Source organism: Eptatretus burgeri, chromosome 12 (genome assembly GCF_056783735.1).
Source record: "Eptatretus burgeri isolate ZD-2024b chromosome 12, Ebu_testis_v1, whole genome shotgun sequence".
NCBI lineage: Eukaryota > Metazoa > Chordata > Myxini > Myxiniformes > Myxinidae > Eptatretus > Eptatretus burgeri.
Genome location: NC_140972.1, coordinates 10,692,884 through 10,717,883, shown reverse-complemented (window position 1 = coordinate 10,717,883; position 25,000 = coordinate 10,692,884). Strand labels below are relative to the sequence as shown.

At 41.2% G+C, this 25,000-nt stretch overlaps 1 protein-coding gene across 7 annotated transcripts in view; it reads right to left on the bottom strand.

Annotated features, from left to right (window-relative positions):
- The window catches only part of REST (RE1 silencing transcription factor), a 56,280-nt gene that overhangs the window by 27,806 nt on the left and 3,474 nt on the right, over positions 1 to 25,000 (bottom strand). For 5 of the 7 annotated variants that reach the window (XM_085849477.1, XM_085849475.1, XM_085849474.1 and 2 more), the window contains exons 2-4: positions 24,272 to 25,000; positions 24,041 to 24,169; positions 15,108 to 15,212 (exon numbers count right to left, since the gene is read on the bottom strand). The exon at positions 24,272 to 25,000 is cut by the window's right edge and continues 174 nt beyond it. In XM_085849477.1, coding sequence (XP_085705603.1) covers positions 15,108 to 15,212; positions 24,041 to 24,169; positions 24,272 to 25,000 — 963 coding nt within the window. The remainder of the gene's footprint in view (positions 1 to 15,107; positions 15,213 to 24,040; positions 24,170 to 24,271) is intronic. The other 2 variants (XM_085849479.1, XM_085849478.1) reach the window with 1 other exon arrangement.

Sequence of the window (25,000 nt, the reverse complement as noted above, 5' to 3'; positions counted from 1 at the left end):
TATACACAAACCACCACCACCATTTTTTTTATTTCCCACCACTATTTTTATTTTTCACCAGCAACACGTATTTCCTTCATCGCACATCCTATTCCCGTTTATGAAATAACTCAAGTAGTTCAATAATTTTAGTGGAGTGCTCGAGGATAAACAATATTTGATGTCTTCCCCTCTGGGGCCAATATGTATAAAGCCTCCGATGATCCCACTCTGGAGCATCCCACATATAGCTGACCATGGGAAAAGCAAGGAGTGGATAATTCCAGCCCTGCTACTTTCAATGACTGTCCTTGTGCCTTATTGATAGACATCGCAAAGCACAGGCATACAGGAAATTGTAGTCTCTTAAATTCAATCGTTGAATTTGATGGAATGAGTGTCATTCGCGGAATGAATACATCTCCTTTCGCACACCCTGTCATGATAGTGGCCTCAATTACATGTGGTAGTCGTCTTTTCACAATCAGTTTAGTTCCGTTGCAAAGTTTTGGTGCATCGAGATTACGTAATAACATAATAGGGCATCCAACTTTTAACAACAGATTGTACGGAGGCAATCCTGGTAATTCCAATGAGTTTAGAAATTCTGTGGGATAATGTATGGCCTGCTCAGTATCCAGTGTGGTGTCAATAGACTTGTGACTATGTTGTTCGCCTGGAACTACTTGTAATAACTGATGCTTTATTACACAGACTGTTTCATTAAGTGGAGCCAGGATTGTTCTTTCACAGAGCCACTGTATGTTTTTGTAATTAGTCGCTAAATAGGGATACACATGAGCCTCTAATTCTTCCATAGATGAAACTATTGTACCACAGTCATCGGGAATAGATATTACATCATTTGTGTTCGGGATTTCACCATTTCCGAGTTTGAGAAGTAATTGTGCGAAATTGTCAGCATCTAAATCACCATATAATTTGACCCTCATATTTGTCGTTAGATGGATAGTTTGTACGAATGTCCAGAGGTATGAAGATTTTATACTGGTTTTCATTTCATCAGCTGGAGTGCCACGGGGTACTACAGGTAAAGTTTGTCTGAAATCGCCAGAAATAACCAGCGTAACTCCACCTATAGGCAGGTCTACTGCTCTTAAATCTCGCATCGTTCGATCTAATGCTTCGAATGCATCCTGAGGCGACATCGTACCTTCATCCCAATCTATGAGGTCGCAATTCTTCAGCACTTTTGCTGCTTCAGTTTGTTTGCCAATGCCACAAACGGGATATTCCATTGTCGCTAAGTCGAGAGGCAATTTGAAAGCAGAATGCGCTGTCCGGCCACCTGAAAGTAGTGTTGCGGCTATACCGGATGAAGCAACGGCTAATGCAATCTTTTTCTGGCTCCTCATCTTAGCAAGCAAAAGGTTGAGGACAAATGTTTTGCAAGTACCACCCGGGGCATCCAAGAAAAATATCACACCACTTCCCTCTTGAACCGCTTCAGAAATCAGTTGATATGCATTACTCTGATCCTGTACCAGAAGCGGCTCATTGTCAGAAACAAACTTTGCGAGAGTATCTGTGTTGTAGTTTGTTTCACGGAACCATTCTCTACTGATGGTTGCGCTTTCAGACCTATTAGAAGAGGGAAGTCCCCACTTAGTTAAATCTTTCCTGCTCATGTATAACACCAAATCTTTAATGTATATCAGAGCCTCATTGAACATATCTGGTGTGTACTGGATACGGTATAATATACATACGGTAATTTTTGCATGACAGACGTAAATAAATCAAATACGCTGGGCCAGGCTGGGTTATGCCCGACGTATAAATTAAGTCGCAAATGATGACATGAAACCAGCCTCACATTGTTGAGGCATTATGGTTTTTTATCTGATGCGGCAATAAATCTTAACATTTTTGAACTCGAGTCTTCTGCATATAAAACATGGCGGGGAAAATATAATATTATAGTGGTGATGAAAAAAAATAATAATGGTGGCAGCCTCTACAATTTTACAATTAACTGTGACATATACTCCTTCAGACACGACGTCTTCTACGGGATTCCTGTGCGGAGCACGGGTATCCCTGCTAGTACACGATAAATAAAGGTTGGTCGACTTATGACCAAATCGACTTACGATTGGTCGGTCGGAACCGATCGTGGTCGTAAGTCGACGACAACCTGTATGTACAATAAAATATGACTTGTGTTAATCATGCATTAAAAGAGGAGTTTGTTGATGTGAATAGGGCCTATGATAAGTGTGTCGAATGCACAAGTCATAATTCGGAAATGGGAATTCGGAATTAACTGTAGCAATATTTTTTCATTCTATTGCAAATGGCATTGTCCCAAGTCAATCGGCTGAACTTGAAAAATTAACGTTACGAAAAGTGTGTCGAATGCATGTCATAATTCGAAAACCATGAAGTCGGAAGTCATCGTCTTCAATTGACTGTAGTATTAATTTCTCATTCTCTAGCAAATTCCGTTGGTCCCATGTCAATCGGCTGAACTTGAATTAACGTTACGCAATCAGGTGATGACGTCATAATTCGGAAACCGGAAGGCGGAAGTACAATTCTTTTACATCGGGATACTCCCAGGTACATGTTCTGTCAGCATGTGAAGTATGGTGAGGATCAGTCCAGTACTTTTCGCATGCATAGGTCACAGAGAAACACACACAGACAGACACACTTTCAAATATATATATATATATATATATATATATATATATATATATATATATATATATATATATGTAGAATATATATGTAGAATATATATGTAGAATTTATAGAATCTTCTTCTTCTTCTTTCGGCTGCTCCCGTTAGGGGTCGCCACAGCGGTTCATCCGTATGATCCGCATAGTGATTTGGCACATGTTTTACGCCGGATGCCCTTCCTGACGCAACCCTGGTCACCTCTTATGACACAGGGATATGGTACACCGATTTTAACCGGGGTATACACCGGTCCAGTATACTGGTACTCATTTCACCGACCTCAGAAGGATGACAGGCTGAGTCAACCCCCTGGTGTATTAATTCAGTGGCCCAACAGGGCTTGAACTCAGGACCTTTTGGATCCCAAGCCGCTGCCCTAACCACTGCGCCAACACCAGGCTCTTATAGAATATATAATATAATATAATATTATATATATATATATATATATATATATATATATATATATATATATATATATTTAGGTAGCCTGGTGTTGGAGTAGTGATTAGGGTCGCTGCTTGGGCTCCAAAAGGTCCTGAGTTCAAGCCCCGTTGGCCGCTTGAATTAATACACCAGGAGGTTGACTCAGCCTGTGAACCTTCTGAGGTCGGCGAAGTGAGTACCAGTATACTGGGCCAATGTGTATGCCCCGGTTAGAATAGGTGTACCATATCCCTGTGTCGTAAGAGGCGACCAGGGTTGCGTCAGGAAGGGCATCCGGCGTAAAACCTGTGCCATATAACTATGCGGATCATACGGATGATCCGCTGTGGCAACCCCTAATGGGAGCAGCCGAAAGAAGAAGAGATATGTAGAATATATATATATATATATATATATATATATATATATATATATATATATATATATATATATATATATATATATATATATATATATATCTTGTATATTATTTCCGAGTTTGTGGTTTCGTGTCGCGCTATCTTCGACTTTGTTCTGCGCTCGAGTAACGTGATATTCGGCTGACATTATCTCAAAGACCATATGAGGTGCATGGTACAAAAAAAAGTAAATAAAATGGTTCTGAAACAGTGAAATCGTATTCCACTTACTGCATTAAAGTAAAATTACTACTGATACTCTGCATCAGTTCCTTTCTCAAACACACCCACCCCAACATGTTGCGCAGAGCGCGGGTTATGCTAATATATATATATATATATATATATATATATATATATATATATATATATATTATACATATATATATATATATACACACACACACACATACAGAAACACACACACACACACACACACACACACACACACACACACACACACACACACACACACACACACACACACACACACACACACACACACACACACACACACACACACACACACACACACACACACACACACACACACACACACACACACACACACACACACACACACACACACACACACACACACACACACACACACACACACAAACACACACACACACATACATACACACACACACACCCCTGCTTACGTCGGGGATGAGTTTCTGAAAAGTGCAACTAATATCAAATGACGTAAATCAAAGCAATTTCTCTCATAAGAATTAATGGAATAAGCGGGGGAAGCATTCCTTGCGTCGCCACTTCACATATTACATTTTGTTTTACCAATGACGTTACCGTTTATATTTGATTTGTAAAAAGTTACATTCAAATACATAAATGTATAAATAAAAAAAGAAAAACAATTACCAGACATATTCAAATTTTAAAAAAGGAGCCGATACTCTCGGTCGCTCGCCTTGTGGCTGGTATGAGGAATAGATCTGTGTAATATGAAAGCGAAATCTTGAACGTTTTTTGAAATATCACGTCCACAAGCCAAGTTTTCAAGATGGTTGCCATGGCCACATAATTCATCCAATCAGTGCCGGGATCTAATCAGGTTGAGATAATGTCACGAGGACAAGAAATCTGCAATATGACAGCTAAATATTGCCTTTGTACAGCCATTTTACCCTGCTGATCAGCGGTTAGCTTTTTGCGGGATCCATGCAATCATGGTTCCCTTCTTGAGGCAATGTTTTATGGCTGGATGCCCTTCCTGACGCCAACCCGAGTCGCCTCTTACAACACACAGTGATATGGTACACCTATTCTAATCGGGGCATACACCGGGACCAGTATACTGGTGCTCATTTCGTCGACCTCGGAAGGATGACAGGCTGAGTCAACCCCCTGGTGTTAATTCAGTGGGAAAACGGGGCTCGAACTCGGGACCCTAGGATCCCAAACCAGCCACCCCAACCACTAAGCCCACACCAGGCTAATATAAAAGCTAAGTGTTCAACGGGTTTTGAAATATCACGCAAAAACAAAAAGTCCATGAACAGATGATCGGTCGGTCAGTCTGTCAGTTGGAGCTCATTTTAATGTCCCCGTCTCCGACCTTGTCGTAGGGGCAGGAGACAATAAACCTCTTCCCAAAGCCGTCAAACTGGGCCGGACATCTGATCCTTCTTCCTCCTTCGATGCACGGCAGAATTTTTACAGACAGTACGCACTGCAGTCGGAGGCAAATTTAATAAGCCGGCGACGTTAACGGCACGTTCACCAGCATCCATTCGACTAACAACATGTAATTTCACTTCTAATGAAACACTTTTACAAAATGCCTCTTCGCCGATCTACAGTCCAGTATATTTCTTTATGTTCTTTCTGCGCTTTTACAATCTCCCAATTTGGTACTTTAGTGACGTATTCTGGAGTCTTTATCAGTCTTGTAAGAATACAAGGCATCGCTTTAAAAGAGACATAAGTGTGAGTTGAGGCAACGCAAATCGTTAAGTGGTATTAATAATGTGACGTTGTACACAACCAGTCAAAAGTTTTAGAACACCTCCATTTTTCCAGTTTTTTCTGAAATTTAAGCAGTTTAATGTTTCAATATATTCTGAAATTAGAGCAAAGAACAAATAAACAATTACAGATAAACAAGCTCGAATGAGCGAAGATCCTTGTCCCCTTAATGATGACGTCATAAAAACGAATATGACGTCATTTTGATGTATCAGGTTTGCGATAAATTATCCATGCTAATGCCCGGCTTGATTCCCACAAACAAAATTCAAACAGCTTGCCTAGTTTCGGAGATAATGGTATAGGCAATTTCCATTAGTGGAGATATTATGACGTCAACTTTTTTTTCTCGGAAGAATTTCCAAAATCGGAGATGGTTACTGCCTGTGCGTGGGCTTTCTGCATATACATGGCAAATTTTATGAAGATCTGATGAAAACTCTGGGTTATGAAACAAAAAAATGTCAAAAAATAGGAATGACATCAGAAAAATTGATATGACGTCATAGTGATGTATCATATGTGCGGTAATTTATCTCTGCTAATGCCTTGTTTGATTCCCACAAACAATTCAAAAAGCTTGCCTAGTTTCGGAGATAATGGTATAGGCAATTTCCATTAGCGGAGATATTATGACGTCAACTTTTTTTTCTCGGAAGAATTTCCAAAATCGGAGATGGTTACTGCCTGTGCGTGGGCTTTCTGCATATACATGGCAAATTTTACGAAGATCTGATGAAAACTCTGGGTTGTGAAACAAAAAATGTCAAAAAATAGGAATGACATCATAAAAATTGATATGACGTCATAGTGATGTATCATATGTGCGGTAATTTATCTCTGCTTATGCCTTGTTTGATTCCCACAAACAGAATTCAAAAAGCTTGCCTAGTTTCGGAGATAATTGTTTAGGCGATTTCCATTAGCGGAGATATTTTGACGTCATAACTTTTTTTCTAGGAGGAATTTTCAAAATCGGAGATGGTTACTGTCTGCGCAGGGTATTTTTACATAAAAATGCCAAGATTCAGGAAGTTTCGATGAAAACTGTAGGATGTGAAACAAAAAAATCCACAAGAACAACAACGTGAGTAAGACTTTGAGATCCTCCATGAGGATCTAAAAATAAATCATGGAATTGTTTTGTTGAACAAAATTTAATCTAAAATTTTGACTCATCAAAGTCGCCACCTTTTGCAGCTATAACAGCCGAACATACTCGTGGCATTCTTTCTACAATGGAAATCAAATGTTGTTCAGAAAGTTCTTCCCAACACTGTTGCAGAAGTTCCCACAAATGTGTTTCACTTGTCGGTTTCTTTTCTTTCACCCTTCTGTCCAGTTCATCCCAAACCAGCTCGATGGAGTTTAAGTCTGGAGACTGTGCTGGCCATTCCATGATTTGAAGCCTACCGTCTTGTTCTTTTCTTCTAAGGTAGTTCTGACATAGCCTGGAGGTATGTTTTGGGTCGTTACCTTGCTCTGGGATGAACCCCTGACCAACTAGGCATAGACCAGAGGGTATTGCATGGCGCTGCAAAATGCTGTGGTAGCCCTTTTGGTTCAGGGTGCCAATCACTCTGTGGAAGTCACTGATTCTGGATCCAGCAAGAGAGCCCCAGATAATCACGCTTCCTCCTCCATGTTTGACAGTTGGCGTCACACACTGAGGAACCATCCTTTCACCTACTCAACGGTGTACAAAAACCCTGCGTGATGAACCGAAGATTTCAAATTTTGATTCATCGCTTCGTAAGACCTTAACTTCGTCCAGTTTCCAGCAATCCATTGGCGGTGCTTCATGGCCCAGACAAGCCTCTTTTTCTTATTTTGTCATCTTAGCAATGGCTTTCTTACTGCCACTCAACCTGTCAAACCTGCAGCTCAAAGTCTTCTCTTCACAGTTGAAACTGAGACTTCCTTACTTCGACCAGTGTTAAGCTGTGCTTGAAGCTGCTGTCATGTGAGCCGCCGATCACGCAAGCTGTTGACTCTCAGAAACTTGTCTTCTGATTGTGTTGTGGCTTTGGGTCTGCCAGACCTCTTCCTGTCAGAGTTTCCTCCAGTTTCCAAGTGCCTTTTGATGGTGTAGGAAACTGTACTCACTGACACCTTGTCTTGTTTTGCAATTTCTCTAAAGGAAAGACCTACACTTTTGAGGGTTATAATGGTCTGTCTGTCTTCCTTTGTTAATTGTATTTTTATCACCATTATGATAGCAATATATACTACTTCCTGCAGAGCAATGTTGGCCAAATAATGCTTCAGAGGGTGTAGCAACACAGTCTGTTCCAACACTGCTTTTATACAGACAGATGGTTTGTAACTAATCAACAAAAGTTGGGACACCTGTAGGAATTGTTTGCATCAACTTTCAAGACCTAATTTACTTCTATTGCTGCAGAACAACTGCAGTTGCTAACCCATTACTTGTTCCCTGAAAAGGGCCTTTTTTAACAACTCTGAAATTTGCATTATTTTTCAGTTTTTGGAAACCTAAACTTTTTTTTTAACCTCTGGCAGTTTACCGCTTGGCTTTGTACCATTTCAGGTTATTCACTGGACTTGAACTGCTTAAATTTCAGTAAAAACTGGAAAATGGGGTTGTTCTAAAACTTTTGACTGGAAGTGTATTTGCGAAACGATATTAAAAGGGAAGACGTAAATCAGGGAATTACTGTATATACAGCACAGTGGCCTGCAAAAGTATTCACCCCCATCCAATAATGCCACATTTAGATGAATTATGAATTTTGTAGAAACAATTTTTTTCCCAATGAACTCTTTTTTTCATAACTGAAGGGATCAAACAAAACACTTATAGTTGAAGGAGGTTACATGTCAGGAATACCTGTAAAAACAACATGTACAAATTCAAATTCAGTGGTTGTAAAAGTATTCAGCCCCTTTGGTCAGTACCTGGTGGAAGCACCTTTTACAGCAATGACTGCTCTGAGTGTTTTGGGGTAGATCTCTCCCAGCTTTGTACAGTGAGATGGTGAAATCTTCACCCATTCTTCATGTGAAAATTGCTCTTGTTCTGCCAAGTTTGATGGGGATCGTCGATGTGCTCTAATCTTCAAGTCTCATCATAAATGTTCAAATGGGTTCAAGTCAGGACTTTGACTGGGCCACTCGTGAACATTCATTTACTTCTTAATCATCCACTCTAGTGCGCCTTTAGCTCCGTGCTTCAGATGATTGTCCTGCTGAAATGTGAATCTCCAACCCAGTTTCAGATTCATGGCTGATTCAAACAGGTTTTCATTAAGAATTCTCCTGTAATTTGTACCGTCCATTGACGCTACTGTCCCAACAAGCTTGTCAGTCCATGCTGATTGCATCATGCATTACGGAATTGGGAAAACAACTATTGTTGAGGTCAAAAGCTAAAAAGCCACCTCAAGGTCAACTTTCTAAAATCAATTTTCATCCGACTGACCTGAGCTTTGATTAAGATCGTCAATTTTAATCTTAATGAAATGAACACTTTGATGTATTCAATGCAACTTTTTTGGGGGGCGGGGGGTGAGGGGGATTATGAAAGTATCATGCCAAGCACGTCGTCTTTCTTGTTTGTTACTTGTGAAAATCGAAGATTTTTCAAGTATATTGGTTGGTCTTGTGTGTTATTCAGTCTGTTTGTCTGTCTGTCTGTCTGTCTGTCTGTCTGTCTGTCTATCGCCTATAGGTCACAATTTCAAACCGATCTTTACGAAACTTCACCACATGGCAGAGTTCGTCATAAGCAAGAAGACAATTGTTTTTGAGGTCAAAAGGCCAAAAGGTCAACATCGGCCAAATGCTACCAACTTTGACAATTTTCTAAAATCCTCAATTTTCATCTGATTGCCAAGAAATTTGAACAGAATTTGTATATCAGGTCACTGAATTCAACCACCAAGTATTTTAAGGTCAACTTAGGCCAAATTTTTTAAATCCTGAATCCAAAAGGTCAACACAGATGCACACAATCACCCATCAATGCTCAAACTACATAAAAGTCCTGCCAATATCCCTTTTCCCCTCTATCTTCATAACTTTCAGGTACCTATCTAATTCTAATTTAAACTTATCTCCTGTTTCTGCTGCCACTACCTTTCCAGGGAGACCATTCCATGCATTAACTATAGACCGGGAACCCGGGGCCCTGAGCTCAAACGAACGAGGTACTAATATCTGAGCATAGGGGCATGAATGGAGTATCAAAAGACATATAGAAAGTTATTTCTGCCGGGTACCACCCTCTGCATAAGGACCCTGGTGACCCTCCAAAGGGGTCCTTAAAATTGGCTAGATCAAACATTGGAAGTACCAGTTGGTATCACTTCCATATGAGGCATATGACCAACCTTACAACAAAACCACATGTGACAGACATGCCTACTACTGCAAAAGGCCCCCCAGAAGCCCCAACAAGGGCCCCCCAAAAAGGGGCAAGCTCAAACATTGGAGGTACGAGATAAAACCAGTTTTAAAATCATATATACATCCCACAGAGTGTAAAATGTCCATTACCAGATAAATTGTCTGCTGCATTGTTCCTACCAGAGCCCCCAAAAGTGAGCTCTAAAAAGGGCAAAACATTAGAGTAGACCAAAAATACACAATCGGCATAATTTTGCACATTATGCCGGCACACCATTACCATAGGAAACATTTATGTCTAACGATTTAACAAAAGAACTACAAAATACTAATAAGCCTACTGGTATCACACTATGAACCAGTAAAGTCGGAAAAACTACAGGCTCATATTGTACTGAAACACTCGGAAATATACGAAGACATAAATAGTTATAATGTTTCCTAACTTCTCCTAACGTCTCCGAACTCGGAAATCTTTGGAAGTAATAACAGTTCTAATGTTCCCTGACCTCTCCTAATACAACATCTCCGAACTCGGAAAAGAATGTTCGGAGAAGTTAGGAAACATTAGAACTATTTATGTCTTCGTATATTTCCGAGTGTTTCAGTACAATATGAGCCTGTAGTTTTTCCGAGTTTACTGGTTCATCGAGTGATACCAGTAGGCTTATGAGTATTTTGTAGTTCTTTTGTTAAATTGTTAAACATAAATGTTTCCTATGGTAATGGTGTGCCAGCATAATGTGCAAAATTTTGCCAATTGTGTATTTTTGGTCTTCTTTAATGTTTTGCCCTTTTTAGAGCTCACTTTTGGGGGTTCTGGTAGGAACAATGCAGCAGACAATTTGTCTGGTAATGGACATTTTACACTCTGTGGGATGTATATATGATTTTAAAACTGGTTTTATCTAGTACCTCCAATGTTTGAACTAGCCCCTTTTGGGGGGCCCTTGTTGGGGCTTCTGGGGGGCCTTTTGCAGTAGTCGGCATGTCTGTCACATGTGGTTTTGTTGTAAGGTTGGTCATATGCATCATATGGAAGTGATACCAACTGGTACTTCCAATGTTTGATCTAGCCAATTTTAAGGACCCCTTTGGAGGGTCACCAGGGTCCTTACGCAGAGGGTGGTACCCGGCAGAAATAACTTTCTATATGTCTTTTGATACTCCATTCATGCCCCTGTGCTCAGATATTAGTACCTCGTTCGTTTGAGCTCAGGGCCCCGGGCTCCCTGTCTACTACTCTCTGAGTGAAAGTCCCCTCCTTGCTACCATCTTAACTCTCCTCTTCTTTACTCTCAGGCTATGGCACCTGGTCCTATCACTGTCTGCTCTGTTGAATAATTCATCTGCCCTAATTTTATCAATACCTTTCATTATCTTAAACATCTCTATCATATATCCTCATAACCACCTCCTTTTTTCTCATGTATAAAGCCCTGTCTTCTTCAACTGCTCCTCATAGCTGAGTCCAGCTCGGCCCGGAATCAATCTAGTCGCCCTGCGTTGAACCCTCTCTGTGGAATCTATGTCCTTTCTGAGTTGTGGTGACCAAAACTGCACACAATATTCTAGATGTGGCCCTCACTAAATGCCTATACAATGTTAACACCACCTCTTTTGATATACACTTGATCCCCCCTCCGAATACAACCTAAAACTTGATTTGCTTTACCTATAGCTGCCTGGCACTGTGCTGCCTGCTTACCTCCCGTATCTATTACCACCCCAAGATCCTTCTCCTGTGTGGCACACTCCAACATTACCCCTTGCATCCTGTAATCTCTATTTTCATTGTTCTTTCCCATCCCCAACACCTTACACTTGCTCAGATTAAATTTCATCTGCCAATCTTTTGCCCAATCCATACAAGTATCAATACTTTCCTGTATCTGATCACCACCCCCTCTGCTATCCACCTTACCTCCAAGCTTTGTGTCATCTACAAATTTGAAAAGCCTACTCTTCACCCCACTATCAAAATCATTGATGTAAATACTGAATAATAATGGTCCAACGACTGATCCCTGAGGTACCCCACTACTTACATCCTCCCAGTAAGACATTCTCCCACTCACAACCACTCTTTGCTTCCTATCACTAAGCGAGTTTGCAATCCAATTAGCAACCTGACCAGCCACCCCACAAGCCCTCACCTTGGTAAACAACCTCCGATGTGGTACCTTATCAAATGCCTTCTTAAAGTCTCGATATACTATGTCCACTGCCTTTCCCTTATCCACCCAATCAGACACTGCTTCAGAGAACTCTAAAGGATCTGTAAGACAGGAACTACCTTTGGTAAACCCATGTTGACTACCTTTTGGAAAGTCATTGAATTCAAATGAATTCAACCACCAATTATTTTTAAGGTCAAATTTGTTTTGTGGATTTTGCAACGATTGTGCTGAGCATGACATCTTTCTTCTTTGTTATTTGCAAAAATCGAAGAGTTTTCAAGTATGTTGGTGGTTCTTGTGTGATATTTTGTCTGTCTGTGTTTGTTTGTTTGTATGTAGTCAATCACCTATAGGTCACAATTTTAAACCAATCTTCACGAAACTTCACCACATGTAAGAGTTCGTCATAAGCAAGAAGCCTCTTGTTTTTGAGGTCAATATGTCAAAAGGTTACCATTGGCCAAAGGTCAACAACTGTCATATTTCTAAAATCCTCAATTTTTCATCGGATTGACGAGGAATTTGAACAGGATTTGCATATCAGGTCACTGAATTCAACCACCAATTATTTTTGAGGTTAATATAGGCCAAAGGTCAACAACTTCTCAGTGAGATTTCTAAAATCCTCAATTTTCATCCCATTGACTTTAAATGTGAAGAGGATTTGCATATCAGGTCACTGAATTCAATGAAGAAGTATTTTTGAGGTCAACATAAGCCAGATATCTAAAATTGTCAATTTCCATGATTGATTTGAAATTTTAAGAGGAGTTGAACATTTGGTCATTTCATTCAACCACTAATTTTTAAGATCAAATTTGTTTTCTGGATTTCGTATCGTCCTATGCACATCTTTCATGGCTGGTTGTTTGTTTGTGAGCAGTATATCTCAAAAAGTTGTAGATGGTTTTGGATGAAATTTGGTGGGCAGGTTGGGTATGTGACAAGAACCATCCATCCATCCATCCATCCATCCATCGGGACCATACTCTGTACAAAACGTCGGTTGGTGAAGATCTGGATCCGGATTCAGCTACTAAAACTTTTAACGTGCATCTTCACCATTGAGTGATGAGACTAAAACCAATATATTATATATATATATATATATATATATATATATATATATATATATATATATATATATATACACACATCATATATATACATCATATGTATACACACACAGCATGATATCTCAAAAAGTTATGGACAGATTTGTTGGACGAGACTTGTGGACAGGTCGTGTGTGTGTGCGACAAGGATGAATTGATTCGATTTTGGTGAAGATCCGAATCCAGATCTGGGTGGAGGTATGTATGTGCTCTCCAGAATGCAGTTCTAGTTTAGGTTGGAATGCACATTGGTACATCACATGGTGAGAACTGGTGGTCCATTGCCATTTTGTTCAGCTCACACGCCGTCTTGGTGTTACCCCTGCACGGTTAAGTCAATTAACTTTATCATTTGGTAACTGTCCAATGCAGGTTACCTCTGGCAAAAATAGCATTCCTTTCCTGAAGTAATTCTCTGCAGACTACTGTAGTAGGACCTGTTACCAACAACAGTATACGAGTACAACTCTCATAAACTACAGTTCTAACTGTAGCATTTTTGCCTGGGTTATTGGGATACAAAGTCTTTTCACTTCCTGGTTAAGAATTAAGAGCTCGAGTTAACTGTGTAAGTATATTTTCATTGGATTGTCGGTTACTCTCGATGAGGTCCTGAGTGGTGTCGTTTCCATGGCTACAGTTTCCGGGGAAGTGAAGTTTTACCATCATTTTGATTTTTTTTTCTTGTACTTCTTGTCGTCAAAGCTACTGCCTTCTTGTGCATTATTAAATTTGTTGAGATTTATATCGTTGTGTTGTGCTCGTAATTATTATATTTTTCTACAATTAAAGTATTAAAATTATTTAAAAAAAATATATGTATATATACACACACTAGCGGGGCATGCTTACACATTGTGCAAGCATACGAACCGTGCTTCCCCATTGTCTGGTCGTGTCGCTCACCTGCATTTAATTTTTAATTTATTTATTCCCATTTATTTATATTTTCATTTATGGATGTTGTCTGATGCTTCTGCGACTTTTTCCAGTGTACAGGCTTTGATGTCCATCGGCTCACAAAATTTCAGCTTTCTACATCACCCGGAAAGCAGAGACCTTCAGTATCTGCCAGTGAGTGAGTCAGTGGTTATAAAGAGGTTTATGTATTACATATATACATGTATACACAGTATGTAAATTGTTAGAGTGTAAAAGGTTGGTTATTAAAGTATTAAAATGGATAATTCATGGAGGATTACTCCTAATTCGCTGTAGTGTACATTGTCACAGTGTTGGTGTTCAGAGAAGGAGGGTTGGGGGGAGTTTGTGTACTCAAAACCGTTATAGAGTGAAAATAAATAAGGTTTCAGTTAGAATATGCAAATGTACAATAGAGAAGAATCTACGAATTGATGGTCATGCGGCAGTGGAGGAACAGGGCTGGTAGTTAGTTTTGAATAACCTGTCTGTCTCTCTAAATGTAAAACTACCTGTTCACAAATACCAATTAGTTCTGCTCATATCCTACCTGTAGGATACCTACAAGTCTGACCTTTTACTCCAGCATTTAAATGTCATCATAAATTTACACCTCTCAATAGGCCAGGGGTTGATCTACATACGATAATAATTACGTATTATACAAAAAAAAAAAATCACAAATCCACTCGCCATGAACAATGAGGTCGGACAAGATTATTCCACACTTCTCTGTCTCCAAACAAAGTAATGGCTTTCATCTTCAAGTCTCTCTCTGTAAAGTCCCAATAACTTTCCAAAATATACTGTGGGATATTTAACATCCAGACAAGATAGCCAGCTTTATGTCCTCAAATGAAGGGAAACACATATTTCCGAGATGCGACACCCGGTGCTGGAACGGTGTGAGTCTAGTTAAATCTGACTGGTCGGGAATCAAAACCAAATGAGACCTCAACGGTAAGCATGTTAATGACCGAGCTATCGGGCAATCGATCACCTTCAGATGGGCAAGGTAGTGGTCGTAGCGACTTGTGTTGTAGCCACACTCCTCACACCTGATCGGCCCCCGTGGCATCGAGGAAATCCCATTTCCACCAGTGGCCTAGAACATATAGAAGGTGCCGGTCCATGTCATTTGGAGATTCCTTTGAGCAAACAGTATTCATTGTACTTGGAATAAGTTAACAAATTGTTAATCCATTGTTAGTTAGTGATAACATCAGGCTCTTCTTAAAAGGGTCGTATCTAAATGGATGAAGAACTGTGGCAATTCTAAATGAAGGAGTACTTTTGGTAAATACATACCAACTCACGTAGTCAGTGCATACAATATCCTTTGTTCCTTCTCTTACAATTAGCATGATGATTTTGACTTGTTTTTTTTCATCCAATGCAACACATCCTGATACAAGTTAATAAATAATTATTAATATTTTTAATGTATGGGATCGAGTGGGCCAATTTATGAAAATATTCCCAAATGGAATCAATAGCAGGTGCTGCGGAGATGGTCGTCCAGTCCTTTTCATGAGAGGGCATATTGAAGAGCCCGCAGATGGCCTGTGTGAACAGCCATAACCCTGTGTCGTTGAGGTTGCTCTCTTAAGCTCGCTGCACACTAGCCGACGGTCGCAGACGCGACTCAACAAGACAGTCGGCGGCGAATCTTGTGCAATTTCATTTTGTTGTACACTGCTGCACACTACACGACTGTTGATGACACTATTGTCGGAAAACAAAATGGCAAAGAAGAGGATGAGAAGGGTGAAAGTTCTGAGCAATGCTGCTTTGGCACTGGTATGATGCCGACTGCATGCCAAAAGAAAGAAGTGGTTGTGGGTAAAGCCCTGGGTGGAGAGCAGGCTGTCTGAGAGCATTCAACAACTTGCTGGTGGAACTTGCCATCGAGTACGAGCGCTGTTCGACCAACTTCCAAAGGATGCATCCGACACTCTTTAATGGGCTCGTGGAGCATGGCATTCCGTGCAATTCCCACAGCCGGAAGTCACTGAATGCCGAAGTTGAATTGGTCAATACATTGCCTGGAAAACCCTGTTGATGACGGTCATCAATCGCCACTTATTGCATGATTATCAAAAACTTTCATCAATTAAACTGTCACAGACGGTATTGTTCTGTTGTGTCGGCTGGTGTGCGGCGGGCTTTACAATATCCAGATAGATATGGGACTTGACAACAAAAGCGACCAGAAGAGTGAACAGGGGCATAAGAGGAACAGAAGAGAGTGGATGTAAAGTCAGGCATTACTCGGTCCAGGAAGGTGGACGTAGCGGTCTATCTATGAAAGTTGAACGATCGTGTCTGAGCGGGGTAAATGTTGTAATCACAGCACGTGCAATGCTGAACGATAGCTCATTTAAGACCTATTGGGTCTCGACAGTGCATGCAGAGGTTTACAACTATTGTTACCTCCACCACCGAAGGTGAAGGAGGTTATGTTGTCATCCCTTTCTGTCTGTTTGTCTGTCCGTTTGTTTGTGTACAGGATATCTCAAAAAGCTGGGGACGGATTTGGACGAAACTTGGTGGACACGTTGGGTGGGTGACGATGAATATAATTGATTTAAATTTGGTGAAGATCCGAATCCGGATCTGGATACGAGAATTATTTATTTTTAAAAGCGATTCTTCACCATCGAGAGGTAGGACCAAAAACGCCATCGTACTGTATAGCACGATACTTCAAAAAGGTATTGGGCACAATATGTTCTTGTGGATCAGGTATTACGTGGCGGAGGGGTATGTGCTCTACCGAGTGCCCTTCTAGTTATTCATGCAATTTTGAGTTATAATCATTTTTGTTGTACACGTGGTGAATATGCTGAGTTCTTGGTTTGCACACCTAACGACAGTAAAAACAAATAAACAAAAAAAAACCCCACAACCTGTTCAGTCAATTCTGTCAATGTATTATTACCTTTCCATCAATTTACTTCACTGAGAAACATGAGCAGTATTAACAGTTAGTGACTATTATGCTGTCAAAGGAAAGTCAAAGCAAACTCCATAAATATTCCACACTCCATTGGGAACAAATTTCCCGACAAACGGAACCTGGGACTCCTTAGTAATGCATCCACTTTCTTTTTATGCACTTGTGAGGTGTACAACAGAACACTTTGACAATGCCTTGTGTGAGTGGAAGCACAGAGTTTCATGCAAGGTGTATAATGTCATTGTGGCTCGTTTGCATGCCCACCAGAAGTGAAAAAAACATTAATATGGCCACAAATTATTCCGTCAATTCCGTCCAAATAATAATTTACTTTTGTCGATTTGCTTCACCGAGAAACCTTACCAGTCTTAACAGCTATTGTTGACTCTTATGTGGATGTGAAGTTGGGAAGAGGGAGGAATGCTGACTTGGAGTTGGGAGGGGTGGGAGGCATACACACTAGAAGAAAAAAGGGGGAACCATGGACCTGGGGTGGGGGTTGAAGACTTGAAGAAGAAAGGGGTTGAGGAGTTATATACAGAGACTCCTCAATTTACGCTCGTGGTGTGTTCCTAAAAAAAACTGAATGTAAAACGAAAAAGTGTAAATCGAAAACAAATTTCCCATCAGCATCATGTTATAAATTGAAGATGTGTTCCTGGCCGGGAATTTCCGGTCCTCACTTAACTCTCACCAATGTAAAGACAGTAAATGTTTAAATACAGTACCTGTAAATACTAAATATATAATAACTAAATAAATCAACAAAGAAGGTAAATAAATGTTTAAATAAATAAATTATGGATGATTTTAAGTAAATGTGTCTAAAATCTACTCACCAAATCTGCAGCAAATAGTGAATGTCTAAGCCTGGGAGGTGTAGATGGGGGTGGAGCAGTTACTGAGACGATGAGGATTTAGTGCACTCGACTTTTTTTCGATGGGGTTCCTAGTAATTATCCTCACAGTCGAGGGAGGAAGGCTGAGCGCGCGGGCAATGTCCACCAAACGCTCCCCGCACTCAAATCGCTTCACCATGTCCATTTTAATGTCCAAACTAATAGCTTTACGAGCCTTCTTCGTGGGAGTCTCAGTTGGAGAACCTGAGGGTCATTGAGCCCTCATGATGAAGGGGTTCGGGAGAGTTTGGCACAAAAATACTATCAATGAAGGTCACACAATACCTCTCATGGGTGCAGTACAGAATGCACGCGAGAAAAGTGGTGTGCTGTACATCGTACCTGCATTCCACGGTGCAAAATTACAATTTTTTCCCCACGTGAAAAAACACATCAACTCGAAAATTACGAGGTGTAAATAGAAAATTAAGAGTTTTGAAAATTGAAAATTAAATCATTAAAATAAATAAATAAATGAAAATCAAATAATTGAAAATTGGAAATTTTTCAAATGATTTAAAGTTAAATAAATATTTGAAAATCGGAAAAAAAAAAACGAAGAAATAATTGAAAATTGAAAAAAAATTGGTCAGAAAAAAACTGAAAAATATCAGCCGCATCCCTCGGACACCTCGCCCTCATCTTCGGTTTCCTCTCTCTCCCTCGATGGGGTCGTAATTTGTCATTTTTTTTGGCCTGCTCGACAATGCCTTGATTTGGAACATGCCGCAACGATTCCTTAACGATAACATTTTTTTTCCTTCACTTTCCTCACTCATATCATCGAATGCCTGATCATCCTACCGACAAATTGCTGGATACATTGCAATGCTTATAAACGCCAGGAGATGCCAGCATTTGTGGCTTTATTTCATTTCCGCATATGCCATAACCTCGAGAATCTCTTAAACTAAGCCGAATTACAAAATTTAAACTCCAGAATTGAATTTAGCAGCAGTTCCAACTGGTTGTAAAAAAAAAAGGGTTCATTTATCCAATTCGGACATCGCTTGGCCGTCACGGGTGCGTGGTGTTTATATGACCGATCGGCGATCGGTAATCGTTTGCCAAGCCAGCCGTTCCTTATCAACTGTTTTGTTGGAGTGCTTCCTTGAGTGCTTAAGGAACTTGGCAAGTGCTCTACAATATTCACACTCTCACTGAATACTGTATATCGATCAACTTGAACAAAGGTGGTCTACGGTAAAATGCCCGTTTCACCGCAGGACATAGACGCAGGGCATAGATGCAACTCCAGATTACTTTCTGTTTGTACATCGGCAAACATTGTAGCTAACACTTGGTGAAAACTTTTATCGTTTCCATTATTTTTCTTTATTTTGCTGATTGAAATAAACCTGTATTTTTCGTCATACATACTCTTGAAATTAAATTGATATTCGCTATTATTATAGCCAAACCAATAATATAATTGGACTTGTATCTGAAAATTACTTCCACGATGCTTGTGGTCCACAAAGGGTGAAAGGAAGAAATGTTTAATTCAGTGATGATTCCGTTTGGGGATATTGGGAAAGAGAAGGGAGAGGGAATTGATGAGTGTTTTCAGTCAGCAGATTGCTGAATGCGGTCACACAGATTCAGCCAACAGTCATTAGCGCAACAATGGGCAATCTGTTGTGCCATGTTCCCGGCTGCTTTGAGGGCATCACTTGTACTCTGGCTCAACGAAACTGTAGTTAATGAAAGCTCTCCTCTTGGCTTCTGTAACTGGCTCCATTTTGCTCCAGTGTGCCATGTACCAATCAGCATTTCATTTCTCCTTTTTCCCATATGCATCAAGGGCTGAGGTGTAGATTGCATCATGCACTTGATCCCATCTTGCTTGAACACTGCAGCGATTCCTAAAGCTGCCTGAAAGGGTCTGGTCTAATAAATCAAGGAATTGCTGGGTCTTGACCGGGTCTGCCATCTTATTGACGTTGATCTGTGCCTGCCCCTTCTTTTTGGAGTGATCCAGTTTCTTCGGATTTATTCTGACTTTGCTGGCCACAAGGGAGTGGTCGGTGTTGCAATCGGCACTGTGGTAACTATGATTGGAGAGGATGGTATTATGACATTTCACCTAGTAAGGATAAGATTCCGCTGGTGCCAGTGATGAGACTTTGGATGTCTCCAAGATACCTTGTGCTATGGTTTGGTCCAGAAGAAACTGTTGGTTACACACAGTTCTCTGAAACAGCATAGTTCCAGTAATCTCAATCCATTCTTGTTCGGCCCAACTCCGTGACAAGTTGGCCAGGGAGTGTGGTCTGTCCCCACCCTCTCGCATTGAAGTCTCCCAGAAAATACAGACCTTCTTGCTTGGGGATTTTACCAATGGTAGAGTCCAGAGCTATATAAAATTGGTCTTTGACATCAGATACAGAGCTGAGTGTTGGGGCATCGATGCACATGTAGTTGGCAGGGCTTGTGTTGGTTGAAGGAAGCAAGAGCCTTTGGACCAAGGTTGAAAGGACCAAAAGATAAAGCGTCAAGAGTCTTTTGGAGCCTTCTATCGGTAGTTCAGTCATTGTCAATACTGTATTGAATTTTTCACTGCAAAGCCTATCCCGTGCTCACGGGTCTCCTCAGCACTTTTCCTCTGCAAAAATAATGTGTAACATTGCTCCTTGAGTGATCCGCTCTCAGCAAGTCTTGTCGCTTGAAGTGCAGCAATATCATTGTTAATTTTGTTGAGTTCTATGTCAATTACAGCTGTCTTGCGGGTATTACTGACCTGTAATAGGTCATCAGTAAGGCCAGTGCACACCGTAGTACCTTCCAGTTTGCGATACAAAGAGTTGGCGTCTTCTTTATGTTATTTTCTTGTATTGTCTGGTGCCCAAATTTATCAACCCACTTGTCAGGGGATGGTTCCCTAAGCTACAACTACCCACTGAAGCAAGCAGGCCATGGTAGGCCATGGCGAGACAGATTAAAATCGGTAATTGCTGCTTCCTGTGTTATGTTGAAGCTGTACAGCGAAGCTGGAGTGCCCTCTCCACAGCACAAGCCTGGGCAGGGTGATAAGGAGGTTGGTTCTGAGTCACCCAAGCATCATATCCACCTCTCGGTGTCGCTAATATGATCCAATGGAATTGACTCGTCAACACATTTGGTTTCAGGTCAGCTGCAGGAGTTGCCGGAAGGATATCAGAATTTGGTATCAGACCTCCTGAGGGGCACCACTCCAGATTTGTTGTCAGGGTTTACTCTCCTAGCCTTCATCCTCTTCCAAGGTAACCCTTGAGGCGATGGAAGCTGAATAACGAGCACAGCCACCTAGATTTAAGATCAGAGTTCTTTTTCTGAGACAGGCAGGTCCCAAGGAAAAGAGAAAATAAAAAACCCAAATCAAGGGGAAAGTTAAACCCCAAGACAAAGAGGAAGTTAAACCCCAAGACAAAGAGAAAGTTAAACCCCAAGACAAAGCGAAAGTTAAACTCCAAGCCAAAGAGGAAGTTAAACCCCAAGACAAAGAGGAAGTTAAACTCCAAGCCAAAGAGGAAGTTAAACCCCAAGACAAAGAGGAAGTTAAACCCCAAGACAAAGAGGAAGTTAAACCCCAAGACAAAGAGGAAGTTAAACCCCAAGACAAAGAGGAAGTTAAACCCCAAATCAAAGAGGAAGTTAAACCCCAAGAAGTAACATTAACTGGGATAAAAGGATTCGAAGATGAAGCAAGTGGGATCAAAAACTGAGGCAGAAGAAACAACCCAACTAGCACAAGTAGGCCGGACTTTACCAGGGACACGAACTTGACGATTCAACACAAGAAGACAGTTTGGCACAGACAATTGGATGCAAAACATGAATGGAAATAAAACAGGATGGTATGTTGTCGTTATCAGTACCCTAGCCATTTCACCAGAGGGGACTATAGGTTTGCTCTCCGTCTGTCTGTCCGTACGTCCATCTGTCCTGTCCCACCTGTGGTTTTTTCAGACTTTTTCCCATACTCTTTAACATATTCAAATGAACCTTGGTACATACATGGTTTTATTCTGATGTTACAAAACAAGTTCGAGTTTCAGAACGTTTCTTCAATTAAAAATTTTTTTTTCACAGAGTTTGGCAAACAAGATGTGTCATCAAAAAATGTGCCATCCATCAGATTGAGGATAAGCCGGATATCCTGTCTGCAGCCATTAGTTGGTGGATGTGAAAGATCCCAAGAGGAAGTGAGTTATTGCCGGAATCCTGAACAAATTACAAATCCGTGCCTGAACTATCAGTGAGAAGGCAAAGGTAAACCACCCAGTGTAATAAATTCCACAAAATTGCTTTAGCAGCCCTGAATGGAGAGAGACAGTGAGAGAGACAGTGAGAGAGACAGTGAGTGAGAGAGAGAGAGAGAGAGAGAGAGAGAGAGAGAGAGAGAGAGAGAGAGAGAGAGACAGAGACAGAGACAGAGAGAGAGAGAGACAGTGACAGAGACAGAGACAGAGACAGAGACAGAGACAGAGACAGAGACAGAGACAGAGACAGAGACAGAGAGAGAGAGAGAGAGAGAGAGAGAGAGAGAGAGAGAGAGAGAGAGAGAGAGAGAGAGAGAGAGAGAGAGAGAGAGAGAGAGAGAGAGAGAGAGAGAGAACGAGAGGTTTCCTTCAATTTATCGAGTGCCTGATTCAACAAGTAAAGAAGAAGAAGAAAAAAAGATAAAATGTTGTCGCACCTGTTGTTTCAGTAATTTTGCTGTATGGAGTTAAAGAGCGAGCCCATATTTATTTCCATCTAAAATGGCTGCCAGTCTACCGGTCAGCCATCTTTGAGCAGATCACAAAATAAAGTGAGGGGCACGTGTATGCCACCATGGACTGTGCTTGTGCCACGTTTGAACAAAATAAGACCATGAATGTTGGAGAAGTGGTTGGGGACACATTTAAGTCACAGAATGGCCGCCAGTCGGCCATCTTGGAACTGATCTCGAAAAAAAGAAAAATGACGTGCTTATGTAAGCCATTATTCATTATCTGTGTGCCAAGTTTGAACAAGATCGGTAAATGCATGTCCGATAAATGGTTGAGGACGTGTTCAACATCGGGGTTTTCTATAATTAAAATGGCCGCCAGTCGGCCTTCTTTGACCGCATCATGAACAAAAATGATGTGCTTATGTATACCATCATGTTTTGTCTTTGTGCCAAGTACGAATGAAATCGGTCCATACATGTCCGAGATGTGGTTGCAGACGCACGCATGGACACGAAAATCAAGACCAAATCCATAAGCCCCCGTTTCGGACTAAGTCCAACGGGGGCAAGTAACCATCTATAATCCAGATAATCAGCTGGGCACTGTCCGTCATTTATATTTTATTCTCCAATTTCAGAATCTTTCTGAATATCAGGTCCCCAACATTAGTTGTATCTAAAAGTCATCTGATCAGTTGGAAAGAAAGAGATGGAGAGCCATGGTGGTGGAGTGTGTAAAGCCTTATTCTGTTGTCCTCACTGGTGCGTTCTGATGGCTGTTCCATGGAAATCTCCCCATCCTGCCTGGGTCGGGGTGGTGACCTGTCCAAGATCATTTATAGCCATGGAAATGTTCGCACAACTTCTTGTGAGCAAGGCAATGCACAATCAAGAATAGGGGCTCAACATCCATCATCAAAACTATTTATGGAAAAATAAACTTTCAAGTGTGTTGGACTGTGAGCATTTCATTCATTGAAACGTTTTTCCATGACTCTCATATATTCAGACTAGCTCGACCAGGCCAGGCAACCATTAAAAACAATAAAATAAGACACAAATGGCTTGGCGGAAGCAATCAATCAACTCTCACTAAACCAATTAGCCCCAGCTATGAATTAGAATATTATTACAAAGACCATTTCTTAACTAATTGAAAAGAGCTGCGTACCAAGCAACCAAGAGGCTTTCCAATCAGAGGAGGTCCATTAGTCAACGTTTCTAGAAAGGAAGTCCTCATTTGGGGTGGGAAATAGTGATGGCCTTGCTTAGTATGGACCTCTTTCCAATAGTTGGGCAATTCTCTCTCCAAAAAAAATATATATACGTGCGCACACACGCACGCACGCACGCACACACGCACACACACAGTATCTGACCTTTCCATCAGCTGTGTGAGATGGCACATTGCCAGAGTCCAAATTCATCCTCTCCGCCTGTTCCTCAATCTGGAGCTTGCGATCACCATGCGTGCGGAAATGCTGCACCAGCTCTGCCTCGGACTCCACCTGCTCACAGGGTCACAGGCCCACCGTTCACATACATCAAACAATCCAGTTGATGAGGCATGACTCCGGCAACCCATGATGGGGAAAGACATGCAGTCTCACCTGCAGCTGGCAAGACTTGCAATGAAAGGCCTTTTGCCTTCCCCTGCCCTGCTTACTTGGCATAGGCCAAAGCGGCAAAGCAGGCAACAACGATGAAGGAGCGAGTGTCCCCGTTGAGAAGCCATTTTGTGGCTTGGCATAAGTTTCAGCAACATTGTCGTCAGGACTGTCCACCGGCACAGTATTCTCCAATAACCCATTTCCAGGAACCAAATTATCCGGAAAGCTTTGAACTTCATTGTGAATTTCAAATGAACCACCATTTTGGATGGCCATCCCATCATCATTGACAGGTACATACATTGCAGTGCTAAGAGTGGAAAGTCTGCCCTCTGTGACTTCAAACGTCTGATATTTGTCGTCCACACTTTCTGTGGCACAGATTCCACAATCATCGTTCTCCAAGTCATCAAAGCCAACAGTGTCGAGAGTTGCAAACTGCTTGGTGTGTTCTACAGTATTCGTGCTGCAGTCATTCTGATAGGTCTTCTTCTCGCACTCCAACATGTCCTCCTCGCCGCCACCACCCCCTGCATCACGACTCGCCGTCAGGAAGCAGACTCTTCCCAAAGCCAAGCCGTCTTCGTTTCCTATTTCATCACAGGGTGCAGTCACGGTGTCGGACATATTCGCGAAGTTCAGTCCAGCACCGGTGTGGTTATCACAGGTGTAGCGTGAATGCTGTGCAGAAGTACTTTGGCTTCCAGTGTAAGAACCGATACCTTGGTT